The 24,562-nt window shown below is 38.4% G+C and overlaps 1 protein-coding gene across 1 annotated transcript; it reads left to right on the top strand.

The window, feature by feature from the left end:
* The first annotated feature begins 4,867 nt into the window (after window positions 1-4,867).
* LOC307174223 (von Willebrand factor A domain-containing protein 7-like) lies at window positions 4,868-24,252 on the top strand. Its single transcript, XM_079897944.1, has 17 exons — window positions 4,868-4,920; window positions 5,395-5,580; window positions 5,738-6,016; window positions 6,517-6,610; window positions 6,937-7,065; window positions 8,605-8,791; window positions 9,285-9,454; window positions 16,264-16,376; window positions 16,643-16,759; window positions 16,862-17,035; window positions 17,194-17,326; window positions 17,860-18,009; window positions 18,146-18,238; window positions 18,328-18,596; window positions 22,077-22,210; window positions 22,327-22,486; window positions 23,234-24,252. Exons 2-17 carry the CDS (start codon window positions 5,395-5,397, stop codon window positions 23,609-23,611), a joined length of 2,766 nt encoding a protein of 921 aa, XP_079754070.1. The 5' UTR covers window positions 4,868-4,920; the 3' UTR covers window positions 23,612-24,252.
* Window positions 24,253-24,562: the final 310 nt, after the last annotated feature.

The following is a 24,562-nucleotide window of genomic DNA, read 5'->3' as shown; positions in this document are numbered from 1 at the left end:
TTTCATATACCTAAAACCCAGGGTTGGCTGAAACTAAACTGAAACATAGCTGGCTAGCCACCTAAACCGCCTTCATGGTACAGGCCCCAGTTCTGACACACCCACCAAACAAGAGAAAACGTATCTCAAACCCCGTTGCACACCGGTGCACGCCGTTTCCAGGAAACATGACGTTCAACCCGGAAACCGTAGCAAAACGTTGCGCACCGTTTTGAACTTGAACGTGCCCCAGATCGACCCAATAAAATTGTAAGTCCCACCCCAGCTCGTGAACAGAACCAATCAGAGTTGAGGCGGCAGTGCCTGAAGTTAACGATGAGCTTGGTGGAAGAGCAGGAGATTGACTGACAAAATGTCGGGGAAAAGAAAACATAAATCAGGGTACCAGAAACGCTATGAAAAGAAGGAGAGGGAGGCCAGGAGAGTTGTTGTATCCCAGTCGATCAAGACGTTCTTAAAGACAGGTTGTATTGTTATTTCGCTGGGAATAAGAAAACTACTGTCTACAGCCTGTCGGGTAGGCTACTGTCACTCTTCATTATTGGCGCGCACCATAATCATCGACCGAATGATTACGTGTTCAAAATCCCTGTCTTTTTACACTATTGTAAATAGAGTTAAAAAATTGACACGAGTCACAACGCATTGCATTATGCACCTAACCTGCCGGCTGATTATGTATTTATTACATCAATAAAACACGAATGCACTTGAATGAATACATTTTAGCTTTATTTAATAATATTATCTTTATTAAAAATAGGAAAATAATGAGTTTATTTTTTAAATTTGACTGCATTCTTGTCAATTTATAAATGTTTAATTTTTGATTTATGAATTATAACAGACTGTTTCCCTGATGGGGAAAAAACATTATTTTGTTGTTACTTTTTAAAAATTGGTTTTATTATTATTTAACAATTTCTTTTTATTAGTTGTAATTTTTTTTTAATTTTTAAGTTGTAATTTTAAAATAAAGGTTTTACAACAACATCACCTTCTTCTGTTAAATGTGGGCCTCCATGCTCATCTATTGTACAGTATATGATATTGGTGGAGGGTGGTGGGGGCCCACATCAGTATTTTTTCAGGGGGCCCCGAATGCTCTAGCTACAGTGATAGTGTGTGATGTGTGATAGTGTTCAACACTGTGTGATAGTGTTCAACAGGTGGACCGCCATTGGATTACACCACCGAACACGACATCGTTGGATTTGATTGTGTTGAGTGACATCGCAAAATTCTAAGTAGTGGCAAGCTATTCTGTTTGGACTATCTCGTATTAAATAACAACCGGTAGGATTTGCAGTGGCGTCAAGTCAACTTCAGGCTTCACGCGTTAATGTGAGCCATTAAAAGGGGTAACTACCCTACAAGAACCATTAGACCAACGTGTTGTGACGAGTCATGGGACTACTCTTTCTCTCTGAGTCGAAGAGCAGGGAGGCTGTATCCCACCCGTGTCCATCGTCATGTGGGGGACCATCAAGGGCAGGGACCATCACACTATGTGCATAATGTGTATGGGTCCAAAACATGCTCAAATGTCGCTTGCGGAACCACAAACATCCGTCCACTGTGCATCAATGCTGAGGAAAATCTTGGAGAGAAGGCTGAGAGTGGCGGTGGCTAACCAACAAGGCCCATGTCTGTACGGAGCTGCCACAAAATCTATGGCTACTGACCATCCATGGCTACTGACACCAGCTACCATGAGCTGGGCGGACGTGATGGAAGCCGACTCCCTGGATATGCCTCCTCTGTTTGATGGCCTTCTCGCACAGGTGACACACCAGGTGACGAGGACTCAGAGGGCGATGCTAACTCTGATCTCCTCGCCTTAGACATGGATGACGAGGAAGAAGAAGACAACACTTCCTTCCCTGTCCAACAGTCTAGACACCCTAACAAGATGGACTTGGCCTCTCAGGCAGACAGTTTCCTGCACAAGGTGTGTAAACGAGCCGCGGCAAATTGGCAAATCTCGCCAGTGGTGTAGCCCCTTTAAGAGCAAGCTCCCGGCCAATGCAACGCAGTCAGAGTGTTCGCTGAACGCAATGGCTTTACTGTCAACGTACAAGGCAGTGATTTTCGAGGAGATGGGGCGACACTTAGACACAGGAGTGCAGAACCTGTGAAAATATGTGATATGAATGATCTAATTCTCTGTTCTTCCCGTGGAGCGGTTCAGGGCTTTGGCCATGTTATTGGCCAGGCCATGTCAGGTGAGAGAGCTTTATGGCTATACCTGTCAGGATTGGGTGATAGACGCAGCATACAACCTAACTAAAGGCCTGTTCGGACCAGCGCTCGAGAAAATAAGAGAAACCAGCACCCTCAGGAGACAAGAGGATGCAGCGTTTAACCTCTGTTTACCAAGCAAGCAAACGTCGCGATCACCTTCTCAGCCAGCACGGCAGGGCTTTGCATACATAATACATATGTATAGTGTATAATGTAATACATCTGAATACATAATAAAGAATTTATATTGCATCCAAGCCACAAGCTAAAGGTGAAATGCTCCCTGAGCATTAGAAGGCATAGCGTTGAAGTTTCTCTCGCTTAAGACGGGACTCCTTGTAGCGCTGGTGACAGTTAAGCGTGTGAGTGACTTTGTAAGAACTGATTTTCCTGCTAAGACAAAACTCACCCTGCAATAAAGCCATAAAATGCACCCTGGACAGAAGATAGCAAAGATGGAGCACCGGACATTGTCCTGTCCAAACTCCCTCCACCCTTCCTCTCCCCCTGAGTCAAGTCACCAAAAGTTCACTAAGAATGTCTATATATCACATATGATGTATCTTGTGAATCTGTTGTTTTTCATTTTCATGTTTGGTATCATTTTAAGTGTCTCAGTGCGATTGGTAAAATGGTCTTAATTTCATTGCAGTCATTGGCTTAATGAGAAAGATTGAGAACTTAGGAGAATCCTGTTCTCCTCTCTGGGTGATGTCTCTTCAAGATATCTCCCGAAACCAGATGCTACCCCCTGGGGTACATGAATTGACCCAAAAATATTGGTACAACCCTTTTGTTCTGATCTGGGTATTAAAGGGTAGGTGACAGAGCAGTCTTTGGGACCCTTTACCAGGAACATCCCCCATACAGTGCTGTTTCAGTGTTTTCCTTTTGGAAAACACACACCACTGTGTGTCTCTGTCAGGAATGCATTGCTTACTTTTAGAGTCATCTTTGAGTAATTTATGTTATGTATTTATTATTTCTGAATTGGCTTTTAATCACTTGTGTAATTGACATGATACATTTTACATGACAAATAAATGTTACATCTTGATTTATTCTGCATTTTTCAGAAATCATTATTACCAGTAGATTAAAGTGTAGTCTGGTGTTTCCGCAAATCTCTGTCCAGGATAGATCAAACCGAAGGCACTATGAATGGAGCATAGGGCACATCATTAAGGAGACCTTCCGATTTCTGACTATCACTGACTTAGTACGTTGCAAGTTCGCAACTATTAAAAAAAATTACACATTTGTTATGAGTCAGCAGTGAGCGGCCACCTAGGGTAAAATAGTTGCACTGCACCCTCTGACTATTTCAGAACTGGCTAGTTTGTGATCGTGAGCGCATGTTCGCGACGTGACGTCTCAAAGCGACCGTAGTTGGTCACGCCTAAAGCGATTCCGATAGTGGAACACCTCACTCTGTTATCAAAGAACCGGGATTACGTTAAGTAAACCATCGTTTTGTCCTGCATTAATGTTTAATGTTTGGTTAGTCTTTTATTCCTGTTCCTGTATTCTCCTGTCCTGAGTGTCAGTTAATTAAAGAATATATATTTTTAATTCTCTGTCGTAGTGTTTACTGACCAGCAAAACATGACAAACATATTTACTGACATTTTATAATTGAATAATGACTGACTTGTTGAAAACTGAAAGAAAAGGACATGTGATAGACCTGTGTGGATCAAAAACCATGTAATACATCTTTTGAAAGTGAAATGATTCAGGTTTTTTGACAACCTAATTGAACATTGTAAATTGCACCTTAAGATTTCATTTTTTTAAATGACTAAAAGTCAATATTCAGTTAAGGAACTTCAAGTAAGTGCATCCACAAAATGATATTAGTGTGAAAAGTTGCTATTATATTGACACCTAAAAAAAAAGTAACTGATGCCACTTTATAAATAAGCTAGTCATGATTAATTTGTTCCATACAATTATTTTCAATATTTTCCAAAAGTAGCCTACAGTTTGTTTATGTGTAATTTTTTTTTTTTTAATGAGGGAAAATTTACCTTTAAATAAAAGTAAGTGAATAATACAAGAATAAATATTGATGAGATTATTAACTAGTTAGTCACAATAATTTAGTACATAATTATTGCATAAGGGTCATTCATTGAGCCTGTAATGCCATACGGTCAGTCATTTAATTTACTGAAGAACTTCCTGAAGTTTCTGGGATCTCAATGTGCGAGAACAGGTGTGGTCCTATTGTGGAATGTGAATATTGTTTCCAAAGATGATGATAAACTCTTTACTGGTAAAGTCATAAAGCAAATTTTAAAAATTAAGCAATGTAGAAGTTTTTATGTGAATGGTCAAAGGTGGTTTTATGGATTGGAGCCTCACTCAACAGTAAGCATCAGGTTAGTTTTATTACTGCTGTAGATGTTTACATTTTTGGGGGGATTTTATATTTAATGAAGGCTATCATAGGTATGATTTATACTTTTTGTGTGTGTGATGTGATACAATATTTTAAAGGCAGCCATGTCTTAATAATATAATTCCTCCATAATGGTTAATCATTTGCTGAGGTCTGATTGCTTGACAACTTCTGTACACTGTGAGATAAGACATAATGTATATGTATGTCATCAGAGCCAAACAAGGATCCATTATCAAGGGACAGACAGGAGGAACCAAGACAGATTGAAGGTACCTTGAATGTAGAAGGTAAGAAATAAGGTCTATTATATACATTATATTGTATTCTATTTTCTATTCTATTATTTATGATGGATACATTGCCTTAGCATAGGTAATGTATCCATCATAAATAATACAATAATATATAATATAAATAATATAAATATATAATATGGGCCTATATATAAACATTTTGTAATATTTTTAACTTAATTCCGCTCACTTCTCTCTTAAAGATTTTAATTCCTTATTTTTCTTTCAATTTGTCTACTGTTTTAGTTATTTTTTTCCTCATGAATGAAAAAAAGCTTTTTTTCTTCTTTTTTTTTGAAAAGCTTTTTTTTCTTCTTTTTTCTTCTTTTTTTTAAAACGCTTCTTCTTCTTCTTCTTCTTCTTCTTCTTCTTCTTCTTCTTCTTTTTTTTTTCTTTTTTTTTGCACAGCAAGCATAACTAAATTGCTAAATTTTATTCTTCTTGACTCAGATGATCATGAAGTCATTAGTACCCATTGTGGCCCTGATCACACTAGTGTCCAGGGTGCAGGCTTTTGTGTCAGTCGGGGGTAGCGGAAACACCCATGTGACCATTACTGGTTTTGCTGTGATGGAAAAGATCAAGGAGGTGTGTAAAGCAGTGGCTGAATCAGAAGGAAGAGAATTCAATCCAACGGTGAGTTTGTGTACAAGTATAGGGGCATAAAAAGCACTATAAACATACCATAGAAATTGTGAGATTCTTCTGAAGACAAACAATAGCTTTGTTTTGAGAAATGTCATGTTCTACTCAAAATGATGATAACTAATTTAATTTTTCCACTTTAACACAGGGCTCATCACCTGAAGAGCTGCTGCGTGCGTGTCTGGGCACGGCCACAGGTGAGGTTTCGGGTGCCAAGTTCCGTATGGCACTGAATCAGATCTACATGCAGAATGGATTTGTGGACCGTGATTTCATGGCCAGTGCACCACACCACTTCAATAATGAGGCCTTCGCTGAGGGGCGCAACCTCATCATTCAGGGAACTGCAGCCATAAAAGCGAATGTCCGCAATGACAACCTTCAGTCTGCCAGAGAAACACTAGGGCGAGTGTGTCACACACTACAGGTGGGTGAGAGGGAGATACAGTCAGTGACTATGACAAGCATATTGCTACAAAATTGCTCAAGAACATGGTTTCACTCATTAACAGTTTGTTAACACATTTATAGTTATTATAAGAAATGCTTTTGTTTATGGTTATCACATGTTTCTTTAAAAGAAATGTTCTCTAGCAAATCAAAAAACTTAAGCTTTCAATATTAATATTATGTTAAACATCCAGTTAATACATTTTGTCAACATTTACTTATATTAAAAATACTTATATCTCATTTCATATAGAACCATAAACAAAATAAAGCATTTACTTTTCTTAATTACCAAGAAAATGGTTTCATTTTTACAATTTATTATAAGAAATGCTTGGATGCTGGTTGTGACAATTTTCTCTAAAAGATGTGTTTTCAAGCTAAATTATATATAAAAAATTAAGCTTAAATATAATGTAAGCTTTAATAGCATTAATATTATGTTACGCATTAATCTTAATTCTTTTTTTTTTTCAGGATTTTTATAGCCACAGTAACTGGGTTGAATTAGGAAACAAAAGTCCATATGCCAACCTCATCAGACCGGATCTCAACATTGAGAACATTGCAGGTAGATAAGGCCAGTGGGTGTGATTTATGAGAGAGACTCATATGTGGAAATTAAATGTGATTACACCATTCTTTCGGTGTTGACATGTCCAATGTTCATGTGTAATAGCTCCTAAAAATCAATTTTTTTAAATTGAAAACTAGAGATAAGTGAACAGATGACCTGGTGCATAACTGATAATAACAGGTTACACCATAGAGTACATATCATATTGTATGAGATTAATCTGTTGACTGTTCCTTAAACAGCAAATAAGTAAATTAAGTGCATGTTTGTGATTTATGTGTGTTGTATACTGCTGTAGATATGTATTTGTTCATGTGCAGACGTTGCAATGCCAACATGCAGTGACTGTGCCAGTGGTACCTGTCCAAACCAGCTGCTGCCTGCTATTCTGAATGGGAAGTACCTCACTTCGGGATACATGGGATTGTTCTCCTCTGTCAAACCTCCAGGTGAGGAAACATACAAAGGTTTATACCAGAAACACGCATGGGCATATACACTCACCTAAAGGATTATTAGGAACACCATACTAATACTGTGTTTGACCCCCTTTCGCCTTCAGAACTGCCTTAATTCTACGTGGCATTGATTCAACAAGGTGCTGAAAGCATTCTTTAGAAATGTTGGCCCATATTGATAGGATAGCATCTTGCAGTTGATGGAGATTTGTGGGATGCACATCCAGGGCACGAAGCTCCTGTTCCACCACATCCCAAAGATGCTCTATTGGGTTGAGATCTGGTGACTGTGGGGGCTATTTTAGTACAGTAAACCCATCCGCCTCAAGGTTGTGTGTGTTGTGGCTTGACAAATGCTTTGCTGCATACCTCGGTTGTAACGAGTGGTTATTTCAGTCAAAGTTGCTCTTCTATCAGCTTGAATCAGTCGGCCCATTCTCCTCTGACCTCTAGCATCAACAAGGCATTTTCGCCCACAGGACTGCTGCATACTGGATTTTTTTCCCTTTTCACACCATTCTTTGTAAACCCTAGAAATGGTTGTGCGTGAAAATCCCAGTAACTGAGCAGATTGTGAAATACTCAGACCGGCCCGTCTGGCACCAACAACCATGCCACGCTCAAAATTGCTTAAATCACCTTTCTTTCCCATTCTGACATTCAGTTTGGAGTTCAGGAGATTGTCTTGACCAGGACCACACCCCTAAATGCATTGAAGCAACTGCCATGTGATTGGTTGATTAGATAATTGCATTAATGAGAAATTGAACAGGTGTTCCTAATAATCCTTTAGGTTAATGTGTATACTGTAAAAATGTAAGATGAAGTCAAAATGTATTAGTAACTACTTCCACTGCTTTTTTAAGATAACAGATTAACTTACAACAAATGCTGGTGTTTTATCAGCTTCTTAGAATGAGTGGTTTTAGGTTGTTATGTGTAAACAACTGAAAAATATTGCTGCGCAGGTAAACCTCACTCCCCTGATCTCAAGAGGTGCACTAGCAACTGATACTAGAGCCTTTAGCATCCTTGTTAGTGTGCCCGTCTTCAATGCCTTAGACGCTGGTTCAAGTCCCACTCGGAGCGGGGCGAGTAGGATTGGAGGGGTTATATTGGTGCCTTGACCCGGATGGGAGTGAGGTTTAGGGGGGTGAGTGTAACAGAGGCCAGATAGAGAGAGCTGTGCAGGTAAACCTCACTCCCCTGATCTCAAGAGGTACACTAGCAACTGACACTAGAGACTGCGGTCTTTAATGTCCTTGTTAGTGTACCCGCCATCCACTCGAAGCGGAGCAAGACCGGAGGGGTTACATAAGCAGAGGCTGTATTAACCAAAACATTTCTAACTTTTACCAAATTTGAAAAAAACATCAACAGACAATTCAAAATGTCTTTGACAGATATAAAATAAGATATCATCTGCGTTTCCCCACTTAAGAAACATTTTAAAAACGGAGAGAAAAATATGTTTAAAAATATTCTTAAGTCGCACAATTTCATTGTTTGTCTTTTATGCATGTGTGAAAGGTAAATGTAGCCATGGTGGGGAGACTGATCTCAGCAGTACCCAGAATCCTCGAGGTGGGATCAGTAAAGATGAACGCCGTTCCCATAATGCTGATTTACACAATAATGCTGTGAACCTGGCATCTGAAGCCACCCTGGAGCTGCTGGAGGACATACGTGGAGCTGTAGGAAACAAGGACTACCTTCGGTATGGGGATAAATTCCTTATATATCCTTAGACAAACTTTCTTAAACATTTAAGAGATATTATTACTTGCAAAGCTGGGAGCAAAATGTCATGTTCTCTTAACAACCTGTTTTCTACTCTACAATACTTTTACAACTACAATGATGATTTCTGATTGATCATGTGTCACTAAAGACTGGACTAATGGCTGCTGAAAAATCAGCATTGCCATTACAGCAATAAATTACATTTTAAAATATATTCAAACAGAAAACAGTCATTTAAAATATTATAATATTTCAAAATAGTGCTGTATTTACTGTATTTTTGATCAAATAAATGTAGCCTTGCTGAGCATATGGATAAGATCGACCCCAAACTTTTGAATGGTAGTGTATGTGGCATTCCTAATTTGTAAGTCTAAATAATGTATATCACTATAAATGTAATGTGAATGCATTAATGTTCACATTTAAAATCCATTAACCAGAATAATCATTTTTTCCTCCATCAGGCTGATGGGTATTGCACGATCTGCAGTGCTGGCTTTTGTGATTGACACCACAGGCAGTATGGCGGACGACATTGCAGAAGCCAAGAGAGTCGCCTTCAACATCATTGACAGTAAGAAAGGGACTCAAGATGAACCATCTGAATATATTCTGGTGCCATTTAATGATCCAGGTGAGTGCAAAAAGGGTTACCATTAAGCATAGGAATACACAGCACATAGAAATACTTGGTAAAAAATAAACCTTTTTAATTACACTAAACTGTTTTATTGAAACTTTTCATTACTGAATGCAATTTATAGCTGCAGTCTGTAACTTTTTTTGTGTTCAAAATTGACTAAATTTATATAATAAGTGAGTACATCATGAATCCATTTTCCAAACCGTGTTTTTGTCTTATTCTGAATCACTACCGAACACCTATAATAAGTGTTTATATTTTGACTATCTTAGACCGGTGGGGGCCAAGTAGCCGAGTAGCCCACTACTTGCGTGACTCGTCATAGACATAAACAGACGTATGCAGTTCTGTTTATTAACCTCTAGAGCACCAAAAGTTACGGACTGCAGCTTTAAAATAGGTTTATTTTAATAGCATCATTTGTTCGTCATCTTCAGTTTTTCCCCACAGAGTTTGTTGTTCTCAGTAAAGAAAACATGCAGTTCTACCTTAGAATTTGACCAAAATCACACTTTAGATTAGGGTCCAATTCTCACTATTATCTACGCCATTTGCCTCAATAAACTCCTAATTACTGCCTAATTAGTAGTTAGTAAGGTACTTGCTAAGTTTAGGTATTGGGTAGGATTATGCAATGTAGAATATGTTCATGCAGAATAAGGCATTTAATATGTCATTTATAAGTACTAATAAACAGCCAATATCCAAGTAAAATGCATGCTAATGTAAGAACACCAGCTCAAACGTGAGGGGAATGTACAGTTAGTGATTTACTAATTTTCATTTATGAATTATTAATAAATCAATAACTAATCATACTGGCTATCACTTACACAATTTAAAATTACCCAAAAGGTAATACACAGCCCATATAGTTGGATCTCTGTATATAAACAATCAATCACAACGAATTACCATTAATTATAAATGCACAGAGGGGCTAGGCCTATATCAAATCTTGTGAATGCCTACCAAATCAAATTGTATCAGATAATCCGTCTGTCCGCCAGACGAATCAAGCGATGTTATATCACCTCTCAATGAGAGATATTCTTATAAATTCTCAAGAAAATGTATTCTCTTGGCCACAGAGAATAATTGTCTTGTTCACGAGATTATTAACCGGTAGGAGTCACTATGTACTCACGAATTTATCGAGCTTGTAGCTATAAGATCGAACACATTTAAGAGGCTTTGTTCTGTGAGCAGCAGACAGAGACGATCAAGAGTATAATAGTTTTTTAATAAAATGCAATTATGAAAGCGTTACAACTACATCTAACAAAGAATATTATATAGGCCTATATGGGACAGTAAAATGAAAGTAAAATAAACAGAAAGGAAAAACACAGATTACAGAATAGTAGCCTAAACAAATCACAATGTGCCTTTGAGAACCAGCAAAGTATCAAAATCACCTTAAACAGGGAAATGTAATACGCATTTAAATCTTGGTAAGAGATAAAAAATTCTTGCATTGAAAACCTTGTGGTTGGAGGTGGACGGCGAGTAGCCGATGCCTGCGTGTCCGTTTGAAACGTTCTTTGGCTCTTCCTGAGTGCGCGTCGGAGCGGGAGTTTCAAAACGGTTCACGTGTGAGCTGCTAAGACTTGATTTAACCCTCTATGGCATGACTTTTTGTTTTTTGGGAAAAAAAATCTTTCACCCCATTTTTTGGGAGCTTGGGGGTCCTTGATAACATATCCATCATAAAATGTGCCCCCCCTCCACCCCTGAACCACATATGGGTTTGTTGCCTCAGGGCAACACTGTGCTACGAGGGTACTAAAACTCAAAGGTTTTCTACATAAGTGGAATAGGGAAAACAAGCAATATATGCATTAGAAAATGATTTATTTTGACAAACATCAATCACAAATGGTTTTAACCTATCACAAACATCAAATAATCAACAAAAACAACTATTACTACTAATTACAACTAACACCCCCCATGTGTATGTGTAGTGTTTGGTGTAAATGTTCATATGAATATGAACATTTATACATAAAGTGTTATGGGGGGTGTTAGTTGTAATTAGTAATAGTTGTTTTTGTTGATTATTTGATGTTTGTGATAGGTTGAAACCATTTGTGATTGATGTTTGTCAAAATAAACCTTCTAATGCACATATTGCTTGTTTTCCCTATTCCACCTATGTAGAAAACCTTGTGAGTTTTAGTACCCTCATAGCACAGTGTTGCCCTGAGGCAACGAACAAAAAAACACAGTTTTAGTATATAAATAAAAACAAAATAAATCTTTAAAGGGGGGGTACCATGGTGTTTCATGTATTCAGAGTTGTTTACAGTGTTAAAGAGATGGATTCTCATGCTAAACATGGGCAAAGTTTTAAAAAAATATTTTGGACGAATAACGGAGAATTTCTGTGCCGAAAATCTTACTTCCAGGTTGGTACAAGTTTCGGCTGATGTTTTTTTTCGATCGTGGATCTAATGACGTAGATGAGAGTGGAACTCCTTATATGAGCATTTCTCTCGGAAAAGCTCGCCCGCGCACACGTCGACCAGAGGAGAGCGAGACCGCGCAGGCGCGCACATCAACGCGCTTCAACAGGAAATCATCGGCAGCCAGCGCTGCATAGGATTTGTTCAAGAATGTCTCCAAAAAAGTGTGTTTTTGGATGTGAGGGAAAGCTTACCGTGTTCAGTTTTCTAAAGAACCCAGTGTTACAGGAACAGTGGATGCAGTTTGTTTTTCCGGGGCAGCAACGGAGTGTACCAAGTGCGGTTGTGTGTTCTGGTCATTTCAGTGACGAATGTTTTATTAACAAGGCCTAGGTCGACGCTGGATTTGCAAATCGTTTGCTATTAAAACGTGGAGCGGTCCCAGTGATAAAAGTAACATTCATGTAAGTACAACTGGATCAGATTTCTGTCTTTTGCTGGAAATCAAGCACTACCGCTTGACTCTATAGCTCCGCCTCCAGGACTTCGGCTTTTTCCGGAGAGAATCGGAAAGCTGTATTTTTCTTTTATAAATATAATAAAACAACACTTTTTGGAGATATTAAGGATGCACTACTACTCTATAGGTACTCAAGATTAACTTGAGATTAGGTGAAACTGTGCATGTTATGTACCCTTTAAACAATCAAACATACTTCTTTAAATACTGATGCACATGCATATATTTTTTAATAAAACAATATTTTAACTTAAACATGTTAAAAAGTGATATTTATCTTACTAATTGGTGGCACTCTGTAGCATGTGGTTTTGCTTCATTAAAGCCCAGCTCCACCCCCCCAAAAAAGGTCACACCCACTTCAGCCCCTCATTTCATTGAACAGACATGTCAGGTGATATTATATATAAAAAAAATATAAATTAAAAAATTAAAGGGGCGGTGTGAGGTCCAAAAATGTGGTTTGTTGCCTGAGGGCAACACCATAGAGGGTTAAGTGAATTATTTTTCTATTAAAACAAGAAGTCGGAGTTACGACTAAAACAAAACAAAGTTTAAGTAAAATAAAATAGAGAGAAGACGAGACGAGTACAAGGATGACGAGACTAAGGAACAAGAGAGCGAACACAGAGTGTGTTTCGCTTTTTCTAGGATGCGACGAACACTCCTCCTGTGGAGTGTGTCGGGCCAATTGGAACGTGACATTCCGAGCGGGAAAAAACTTTTTTTGTCTTAGTTCCCAGTTTAATTTGCATGTTTTATGGCAGCGTTATTATTTGATCAGTTATAGCCTACTCTAACTATGGTAAAAATAGTATAATACATTTTACCAGATCCTGATGCATATATTTGGTTTCAGTACAAGGAGAGCTTTACGTGGATACTAAATCAGGTATGGTTCGAAGGTACCCGTCGAGATACATTCTTATTTTGTCAAAATAAGCGTAAAAAGGTTCAGCTAACAGACCAAATAACATAACAGGGTGTCCGCGCGGTAGTAAAAGGTAGTAAAAAGAATCTACCAAAATTAAGGCCCTTGAAAGGTAGTAAAAGGTAACAAACGCAATTTGACCTGGTAGTAATTTTTCATCACCACCTCAATGTATGAGTTTCCATTTTTCGATATATTTTTTAAATGCGATATGGAATTAGACCATATCGCATATCGATATAGTTCAAACGCGCTGTGATCCTTGCTCCCCGCGCCCCCGCGCCCCCGCTTCTCCGCCCCTCCTTTTCCACTCTGCGTGCGTGTTTAGAGCGTTACGTTATGAGAGGCGAATCATGACTACTTCAGAAAACCCAGCACAATAGGAACTAACGTTACCAGGCAGTGACATAAGTGTACGCTGAAATAAAGTCTTTCACCTCAGAAAAACGGATTTTCTTGTCCTGTCAGCCGTTATCCTCGTAGCGCACACTCAATTGCACGCGCAAATGCGGCGGCGCGCGTTGTGTATCGCCTCACTGTATATAAAGTGCAAAAGAAACTACGAGCATGCAACGCCGTTACGTTGTAAATTACACGAAATAAAAGTAATGCAGGTATGATTTTCATTCTATTCACCAGGAGCAGTTTCCATGTTTCATTAACAGTTATTGTTAGTATTGTGTATTCACCATGGTAACTGTCGTTTCCATATTAACCCCAAAATGACAATTTATTTTTCTTTGCGTTATTTTTTATATTTTTAAATGACTAGTGGCTCATACCAACGTTGTATTAACAAAAACTAGTTTGGGACTGCTATGTAATAGCTTTAGCATAGGTCTAATATTTATTTATTAGTACTAGTCTTTACTATTAGTCATATTCTTACAATTTATGTTATAAAGGGGGACAGTACTTGTGTGTGTGTTAACAAATTTTGTGTAAACGTGTTATAATTTGCCTATATATATATATATATATATATATATATATATATATATATATGTATATATATATATATATATATAGGCAAATTATAACATGTTTACACAAAATTTGTTTATATTTAATGTAAACTTTAATAATCATAATTAATAAATCACAGTTACAATTCCAAGGGAATAATCAGCAATTATGATTTTTGTCATAATCGTGCAGCCCAAAGGTGAAGAAACCTGTTTATTATTTATTCATTTGATTTTGCAACTGTTCACTGAAATAGCCGGTTTCAGTTAAACTACTTGTGACATGTCATATTTGGCTTTGACTTTGACTGAACATTTGCTCTCAGTTTGCGGAAACAATATTGGGATATATATCGTATATCGATATTCAGCCTAAATATATCGGGATATGACTTTTGGTCCATATCGCCCAGCCCTAAAGGTCAGCTGTCGTCGCACCACCTCAGCAGCAAACCAGTGCCACCAGCACCACCACGGCAGCGATAGCCAGACAGCAGGCCTCAGGGCTGAGGTTCTCTGGTGCCTGAACATCGCAGCCAACCATCATTCATATAATTCGAATGAGGGCATTGGGGAATTGTTCGAAAACATGTTCACTGACTCCGATATACCCAAAAGTTTTGCGTGTGGCAAGGATAAAACTAATATGTATGATGGGTGTGACAGTGTCACACTTATACCTTATAGTAAGTAGTAAGTGGTGCTTTGCATACCCCTCCCACCCCCCCAAAAAAAGGGCTGCTGCTTGATGTCGTGTTGGTAGTAAAAAATATTGTGGAGGTAGTAAAAAAGGTAGTAAAAGGTAGTAAATTCATCTCTATGATTCCTGCATATACCCTGCATAATTACATCATAAGTTACCAAAAGGTGGTATTCACAAATGGGGAGTGAAGATTGGACTTTTAGAACCTAAACCTGACACACACATAATCTGGTTAACCATAATATGCAAAATCTGAAGGTTTACAGGAATACAAAAGACAACCACATAAAAAGGAAAAATCAGGAGGTGGGAACAGTAGATACATGTTTACACATTTATCTAGTGGTTATACATATAGAATATATATAGGAGTAACACTTTATTTCTCCTCTTCCCAGAATCTCAGTGAGATTCCCAATTTGCTGACATTCCGTTAGGGCCATAAAATATTATCCACCTCACGAAGGGGGAGGTCTGGTTGATAAGAGAACTGTTGGTGAGGGTTCTCAAACTAAAACATTTTTGATTCAAGACTACACATTAGAAAGCCACACCTCTATTATAAAGCAAAACTAATCACACACATGAATATAGGAAGGTACATACATTAACAAGAATATTTCTACCCAAAGTTACATGAAAAGAAAGCGTTTGTGGGTGAGTGTGTGTCTTTGTGTGTTGTGTGTGTGTGTGTGTGTGTGTGGACAGACCACCTGGGCTTTCGTTTGCAGGGAAGGGGGAAGATTGATAGCAATCTTTGTGATCTGCCAGTGAGGATCCTAGCCATGTTCTGTTAAATTTCATGCTGGCATGAAAGTGTCAGAAAGCAATTTGACCAAGGCTTTCGGAGCTCCTCGGGGTCCATTTGGGGTTATTCTTTGCTTTCTGGGGGGGGGGTGTCGTAAAACACCCCAGGAGGATGTCTCTTATGACCAGGCGGCTCCAGTTAGTGAATTATATTTACCAGGTTAAAAGCTAAAAGCTTTCCCAAAATTTATAATGACAAGTAATCATGAGTCCTGTCCATACGCTACACTAATAAGCAACTAGTTAAAAGTGAGAATTGGACCCTAAACTAAAGTGTAACCAGTACTTTTTGGAACAGCCTTCATTTTGATAATGTGCCTATATAGTGCCTTAAACTGTTGCCTCTGTAGGCAGATCGCTATGAATTTGGAAAAGAGCAATGATGTACTTTTTTTACTCTTATTATGGCAAAAGTGAACTCTTTTTTTACAGATACTATTTGTATGAATTCTGCGTGTATTTGCAGATTTTGGACCACTAATAAGAACCACAGACCCAGATATAATGAAGTCAGAGATCTCCAAGCTCAAAGCTGATGGAGGAGGAGACACCCCAGAAATGTGCCTGTCAGGACTTCAGGTACTGTTTTGTGTGGCCTTTTAGCCAATCAGCTCAAGCATCTGATTAGCAACCACAATAGTCTCTAGTTAGAGCTAATATTAGAATATTAAATATTATAATGAATATTATAGATAATCTGTGAACCTTCATCCACAACTAAATTGTCTGTATTAAGATCCATTCTTAGTTTGGTCAAAACACTAGCAGGAACATTACAAGGAATCAGTTTTGATTGACCACTGTACCTGGTTCTTCTCCTTTCTAACATTCTGTCTCTCCCACAGTTGGCTCTGACAGGCGCTCCCTCCTCCTCGCATATATATGTGTTCACCGACGCTCCACCAAAGGATATACACCTGGAGAAAACCATCACAGCCCTCATCCGCAGCACCAAGTCTACGGTAATCTCTCTAACATTGATTTAGTTTCAGTCTTTGCCATCAACATTTTAACCAGGCCTCCATTAGTTTCCCACTTTTCCATCTCTCCCCCTCTCTTTTCAGGTGTCGTTCTTCATGACGACATCAGGGAGGAGGAGAAGGGCATTGAAGGCATCGTCACAGTTTCAGGTGTATTATGACGTGGCCTTGGCCTCTGGAGGTCAAGCCATTGCGGTCCCTAAGTCCAGTCTCTCTCAAGCCACTGATATCATTGTTGATACCTCCACTTCAGCCCTGGTATGATCAGCATTTTATAGCAATTTTGAACTGTATCCAAATATTTTGAATTGTAAACATCTCACACACAAAACAGTTATAACAGCTTACTGGTATAAATGAATAAAGCCGAAGTTTTTTCCTTGCAAATGTTTGCACACTCTTTCTTTTTCTGTCAGGTGACAATTCTTCAGCGCTCCAGGGATCCAGGACGTGTGGAGAGTTTCTCCTTCCTACTGGATGAGTCTGCGTCCAACACTACCATCTACATAACAGGAAATAGCCTCACATTCAACCTACGCAGCCCGACAGGTAAATTCAGGGGCACTTTACATTGACACTAAATTGACAAGCTGTCAAACATTTTGAATTTCAGCTATCCCAGCTAATTTAGATTATCTTCATTTCATCTTAGTCCAGGATAAGTCATAGTGTCAAGCAAGTTTTACCAGGCTGCAAACAAATCTAAACATGAAATCTGTAACAGAAGATGAAATGCAAATCTGGTTTAGTCTCATGAAAGTGTGGTGGCAGCAACAGTACGTTGCACTGACTATATATAATCTCTCCTAATGTTAAGGACTGCAATAGCTGGTAAAATCTAGAAAACTCTGAAAACTAAATTAAAACTAACAATGTTAGAGTGAAATGTTAGAAGTTATTGAGAAATAAAAAAATAGAAATAACTAAATAAAAATGTAAAACTAGAAAAACTTGTGAATTGATTATATTATATTGTGCTGTACTCATTTGATTGATTGTTGATTGTTATTATGCACAGCTTCAATATAAGATATAAAAGTAAGTTCCTCCACTATTATCTATTTTAATGCACTTGCTTCCAGGTGTGTCTCAATCTAACACTGTTTCCAACGGACCTCTGGGAACAATTCAGAGTGTAGGAAACCTGCAACGGATCCAATTAAATGAAACTGAGATGGGCCTGTGGCACATTGACATGACGACAACTCGGGCCTACACCATAAAAGTGATTGGTGAGCCATCATGTGCACATTTAATAAACCAATGCAAAACAAAAGACTGAAGTCTTTGCCAACCTGTCTTTAGGCCTTTGTAATGTAGACAGTAAAAAAAAAAAATGTTTAAATGAAAAGAATCTGCATTCTTCAGGTCAGAGTGCGATTACATTCATCTATGACTTTGTGGAGGAATTCAAAGGACCTCATCCTGGATATGCTGTCATTGATGGGCGGCCATCAGCAGGTTTGAACCACTGTTGTGTTCAACTATGAATCGATTCTTATAAAGTAATTTGAATGGCAGTGTTAAAAGATTATATGCTCTTTGTTCAGGCTTACCGGCTAAGCTGCTACTAACACTGACTGGAGAGAAAGGTCCAGAGGTTCTAGAGGTGCATGAGGTCGCTCTCATGGAGGTGTCTGGGGTCAAAGTGTCTAATGGAACCATAGAGAAAATGGGTGGTGGAGATTTCCTAGTTACTGTGAAAGAAGTTCCAGAAGGAGAGTTTGTGGTCTTGCTAAAAGGAAAAGACAAGACTGTCTCCAGCCTGTTCCAGAGGCAGACCACCACACAGATGTCTCAGTCCAAAGTCACTGTCAAGGTACAAACTGCATTCTTTTTTGGAACATGACACTTATTTTCAAAACTAAATTATTTGATCTATTATGCCATTCCCTCTGTTCCAAAACTTAGTGAGCTTTACCAAAAGGTAGATACAGTCTCTTCAAATATGCTGCCTCCTATAAGATAACTTTTTTCATCTAGATTTGAAGGAATTATTGCATATATTCTTCACAGAGAATAGCATGACATTCCCAGAATGCATTGCACCAAGTTCAGTGAAAAAACATAAATCCAATAAACCCATGGTGGAAAACTCCACTCATGGAAAACACTGTGTTGCATTCACTAATAATTGTGTGGATTTTTCATATTTTTTTTATTTTTTACGTTTGTAATCTTTTATCAGAATAACTTCTCTTCTCTTCTCTTCTCTTCTCTTCTCTTCTCTTCTCTTCTCTTCTCTTCTCTTCTCTTCTCTTCTCTTCTCTTCTCTTCTCTGAAGACGTGTTTACTGGCGTGACAGATCATAGCTATAGCAAACCACAAACATCCACAGATTCGATCAAGTCCTGCCCTACATTTGTTCTTGTTCGAAAAGCCATTTCACTCGGATATACATCTACAAAAAACTCCCACACACTAGTTTTAGGAAACGGTGCTAATAAATTTTGATGCTCATTTGCAAGTACTGATAGTGTGCGGGAGTTCCTTGTTTTTTGTAGATTTTTTGACCTACAGTATTTGGTCTTTTTTTCCCCCACGCACCTACCCAGCAAACACATTTACATTGTGGCAACATCTGTGGCACGTTGCATTTCTACTATGGCAACGGCGCTGTCTATGTGCTCGCAACATTGTAACAAGGTAGAATTGTAAGACGCGATAGGGCTGTAGAAACGTTGTTGCGCGACATTCAGCAACTGAGAGACAAATTATTTTTTTTATGCTAGATATAGATATACCACATTTAGCATGCTATGTTTTGTGGTTAATTTTTAATTAGTCATGTTAGATAATTATATACTTTTTAAATATTGTTTATCCTTATTATTATGTATGGACCTAACAGTAAATTCATTATAATCAACACCTGCAAGTGTACACTTTGAAGAGTAAAAATGACATAGAAGGTTAGCTAATTCAACTTTATTAAAACTGCATATTGTAATCAAATTGCACTTCCAAAAGTCATACATTTGTGAAAAAAAAAGACATATTATACAGGGAGTGGACTAACGTTAACTAGCATGAGCAGACATGAAAAAATCTAGCAAAGAAACGAATGAGACGACAAATCAAAGGAAAAAATAAACAGGTGTGCGAGCAGTTACAAACATTTTTATTTTTCTCTGTGCGTTTCCACAAAAAAAAAAAAAAAAAAAAAAACATTGATGTGCAACAAGTAGGCTACGCGCTTAAAGTCGCTGCCTGTTCAAGGAGTGCTGAAATCAATTATTCATAATTAAAGTCATTTTGGCTTCATACTTTTGGCATAAATGTTTGTCATACCTGACCAGAAGATGTTCAAATAAATGTCACATTAGACAAGGAAGTTGTAGGTTGTGTTTGAATAATTACGTATCTTATTTAGCTGAGGTAAATTAAACGCAATTCTGATGTATCCTTGCTTGATGAAGAATGAGACGACACATGAGCCCAGCGGTCAGTTGAAATTTAAAAGGCTGATTTTCGCGCTTCAGGGCAGTGAGTAGGCTACATCAATCCATTGGTTGTCCAGACATCTTAAGCCTGCTGGAACACACCAAGCAGACCGTCGGGCATGTTTTTGTGCGTCGGCCGACTAAGTTTCCTCAGTGTGTTTCGCACCGTCGGCTGAAATTGGTCCTCGTCGGTTTCCCTTTTTGAATGACGAATATAGACGAATATATCTGCAGAAATAGATAGTTGTCTCATTTAGGCTACACACAGGCGGAGAACACGCATTCTAGCTAACAGTCGGCTGTAGTTCTCTCTGTGTGTTCAAGTGAAGCTTTTTACCCCGACACGAGGCGACAACACAGTCGGCTTTCATCAGTGCTAATTCATCGCCTTGATGTGTTCCAGGCTTGGTGTGTTCCAACCTTAAGCAATGGCCCTGAACGGTGGTTCAGTGTCAACACTGAGACAATGCTGTAACAACCTTCACCACACAACGTAGTTATAGCAACCTTTTGTCCATGTTGTTAAAACGTTGTTAGAAGGTTGGGTACGTTGTGCCAACGTTCTGTGTTTGCTGGGTATCACCTGCAGGTGTGCGATGGTGTTTGCTAATGTAAGGGGTTAACAGTTTAGGACCCAAGGACCAGATGTTTGAAAGAAGACCTGGAGTCAGAATTATAAAAAATTGAAGAAAAGTTTTACTGAAGATAGTTTGCAGTTTCATCAGCAGAAGTTCAGCTTCAAGACTCACAGGAGTTTGTAGGCCGCCCCGCTTACAGTTACACAGATCACAGCAGTTATACCCTACACCAAGGTCTAAGCTACGTCATTGCTTACAGGCAGAATGATTCTCATTGGCTAAGAAATTGATAAACATAGTAATTTTCCACACATATGCAGACAGACTGAAGCATATCTCCATAGATTATGCAGCTGACACTCGGACCCTGAAGTTAGGCACGTCGTGACCTTCCAGGTCACAGATTTGGGTTGCTGGGTGCCAGCATGTCCCAAACAACAACTCAGTCAATCTCACAAAACAATGCCAGTGGTTCCTTAACCTGGAAGCAAGAATACTAACACACACACCGACACACAGCTTTTCCAAGGTTGGATTTGGCCAGGCTCTAACTATAAACAGGAGTCTCATCTCAAAACATCAATATAATGCATTATTTCTCAAGGAAGGCTATATTTTAGTCTAAGTAAGGCTTTAACAAAGAAATGGTCCCTTAAACTATTGGCTTCAATGACCCCTATGTGTTTTAACATGTTGAAGACCTTTCTCAAACATAAAACCAGTCCCTATTTAATTTCTGGAAGCTGGGATAAATAGGCAAGCAATGTTACTGCATTCAAATATCAAATACTGACATTAAAGAATACATGAAAAGAACATTTCAGTAATCACACTGGTAACTTCTATAACAAAGTAAAATCTCCAGAGAAGTCATTCAACTCATTTGATATTTAGAAGGAAAAATATTGATTAATACCTTTATTATAATCACTCATTACATATACATTGAAGCAGCAGTGGATTCCAATCCACCCCCTTCACTAATTACTCGGATACATCACAATAGGGAAGAAAAGACTATTGCAACTTGTGTGTCATGCCAACTTTAAGAACTGTTTTGTTAGCCTAGCAACATGCTAATATTAAAAAATCTATTGAAATCTATTGTGGTCGAGTCTCTCATGTGGAAATCGGTCACTTATAAAGTTCCATAAAAGTTAGACCACTTCCTTTAGAAGGCAGTAGGCACCACTCTAGTTGTTTGAACAAATCTTTTTTAATAATAATGCTATTTTCTGGAACTGAATATCTTCTTTTGTTTTACCTCTCCATCTATAGGCAATAGCGGACAGCTCCATGCTGCCAGGACAAGTATTTAAACTAAATTTTACTATAACAACCAATGGATCAAGCGGTACCTACACAATTCGTGCAAGGAATGACAAAACCATCCCTATGACACATCCATCAACGTAATTTCTCCACTTACTTCTCAAATCACTCAGTGATGATTGACGTTCAAGTTTTTATTGCTTTTCTTATCAAGAGCAAAATTCTGATCCACAGTTCTGTTTCTTTGTCATCGCAGGCTCAATCTGCAGAGTGGCGGCAGTGCTCAAGGGACAGTGTCTCTCACTCCTCCTGCTGATACGGTCTCAGGCACAGATGTTACGCTAACCATCGAGGCAGAGGGACCTGGAGGAAGTGATTCTAACTATGCTGTCGTTCGCCTTTCTGTTCTCTCCAAGGTAACCTCACATGGTTTCAGAAAGGCTATATTTAGGGCCCAAGCCCTGAAAGGGCGAGGGCCCTATTGTTTCCGGAAGGATTATTAGATTATTATCAAGCCACCGGCTTGGGCCTGTAATCGCTGCTCGCAGCTATATTTATAATGTGAATTTTTTTTTTTCCCAACAAACCACAAGCTACACAAGTCATTACAGTCAAATTCTCTACTGATTTTGCAGTAGTGGCAACCCAACACTAAATAAAAAAAAATTGTGTACAAAAGCAAACAAAAAAGTTCTTAAGATTAAACAATTACATTTATTAGGCCCACAAAAAATTCAAAATTATTAACAGGGAAATTTGTACATTTCAATGGCAGCCAATAATTCTCCACACAAAACAAATTGTGATTAACCAATATTTAATATACCATTCAAGTTTGCGATCAGTATGATTTTTTTTAAAGAAATTAATTATTTTATTTAGCAGGGAAGCGTTAAATTGATCAAAAGTGGAAAAATTGTTGGTTATATTGTTACAAAAAGACTACTATTTCAAAATAAACACTTCTTTGCTAAACTTTTCACCAAAGAATCCACAAAAATATTAAGCAGCACAACTGTTTTTAACATTGATAATAAGAAATGTGTCTTGAGCACCATATCAGCATATTAGAATGATTCCTGAAGGATCTATAATATTAGTTATATGCCTAGTTATTCTTCAGTAAGCTGTTGTTTTAACTCATCCTTTACTGTTCCGTCCAGGTGACTGACTTGACACCTCCAAAATGTGAAATTGTCGATGTACAGGGTACTTGCTACGCCTCCTCTTGCAGCTCATCAAACTGGGAACTGTCTGTCAGCATCACAGACGGTAAAGGCACAGGCATCGAGAGCATTTCCATCCAGCAAGGCAGTGGAAATTTTACCCAGAAGGAAGTGGAAGACAGTGTGATGGGTCTATATGAGGCCTCCTGTTGTTCAACTTCCGTAACTTTGTCCGCAGTTGACAAGGTCGGGAACGTGGGCAGGTGCAGTTACACCATGAAGTCTAGCGCAGGCTCTCGCCTCATCAGCATGTCCCTCCCTCTGTGGGCATCTCTGCTTTTATACGTTTTTCTACGTGACGCATTCCCTCTGTAATGACATGGAGTCCATCAACCAAATACACAATCATCCTATCATTCTCTTTCTCATTCCATCCGTCTGTAAAAATATTTTATAATGCTTTCTCAGAGCTGTGAAATAATGTAAAACAAAGCATTTCATCCCAACATTCCATTATCGCCAGAACCTAAGAAAAACTTCAAAGATCGACTGAAATTTTATGTGACCTCATCTGACAGGTAGAACTATAAATGAGAAAGTCTTTGTCTTATTAACATGGATTTAATTTTTGAAGTTATTACTTTTTTCTGCTCAAATCTAGGAGGAAAATCTTTATTTTAGAATATTTTGTGTTTAAATGTTATAAGGTAACAGATTTTGAGATTTTGTCCGACTTGAGACAGCGCCGACGCCACGTGACGGTGATGTATGCCATCGAAAAGTACCGCGAGAGCAATTCGAAAGCAGCCAGCTGGTTCATTCTGTGCATCTTCTCCAGAGCGGCTGCACGAGCTCTGATTACGACACAGCTGTTCCACGATTGGCAAGATTCACCGCATGACAACGATCACGTGTTTCATGTTTATTCACACCTTCAGTTCCACTAATGCTCACAAATGCTCTTTTAATGTAGTAGCGATGTTATATTGTGTCATGTTTATCAAAATAAAACTGATAAAAAACTTGTTGCTTCCTTTCTTGATCGTGATTCATGGATGAATGGACGTCGCGGCAGATTAACTTCAAAGGATGGTAGTGTTGTAAAGTTTTCTTTCATCAAAGCAGAGACCAGGAGACAGTTGGAATCACGTTCAACAGAAGTTATTCTTTATTGAGAACTCCGCTGTACGTGGCTGCAGGAATCCAACATAATCTAAAGTATATAATTGTTCATGGTGTCTTATAGGCATTTTAGGAGGAGGGACTTTTGAAGGTGGAGACAAATTCAAACAAAGCATGTAAATGAGTAGGAACACACCCTACTCA

This window comes from Squalius cephalus (genome assembly GCF_949319135.1).
Source record: "Squalius cephalus genome assembly, chromosome: 2".
Taxonomy (NCBI): Eukaryota; Metazoa; Chordata; class Actinopteri; order Cypriniformes; family Leuciscidae; genus Squalius; species Squalius cephalus.
The sequence above is the reverse complement of the archived record's forward strand: the minus strand, read 5'-3'. Positions and strand labels throughout refer to the sequence as shown.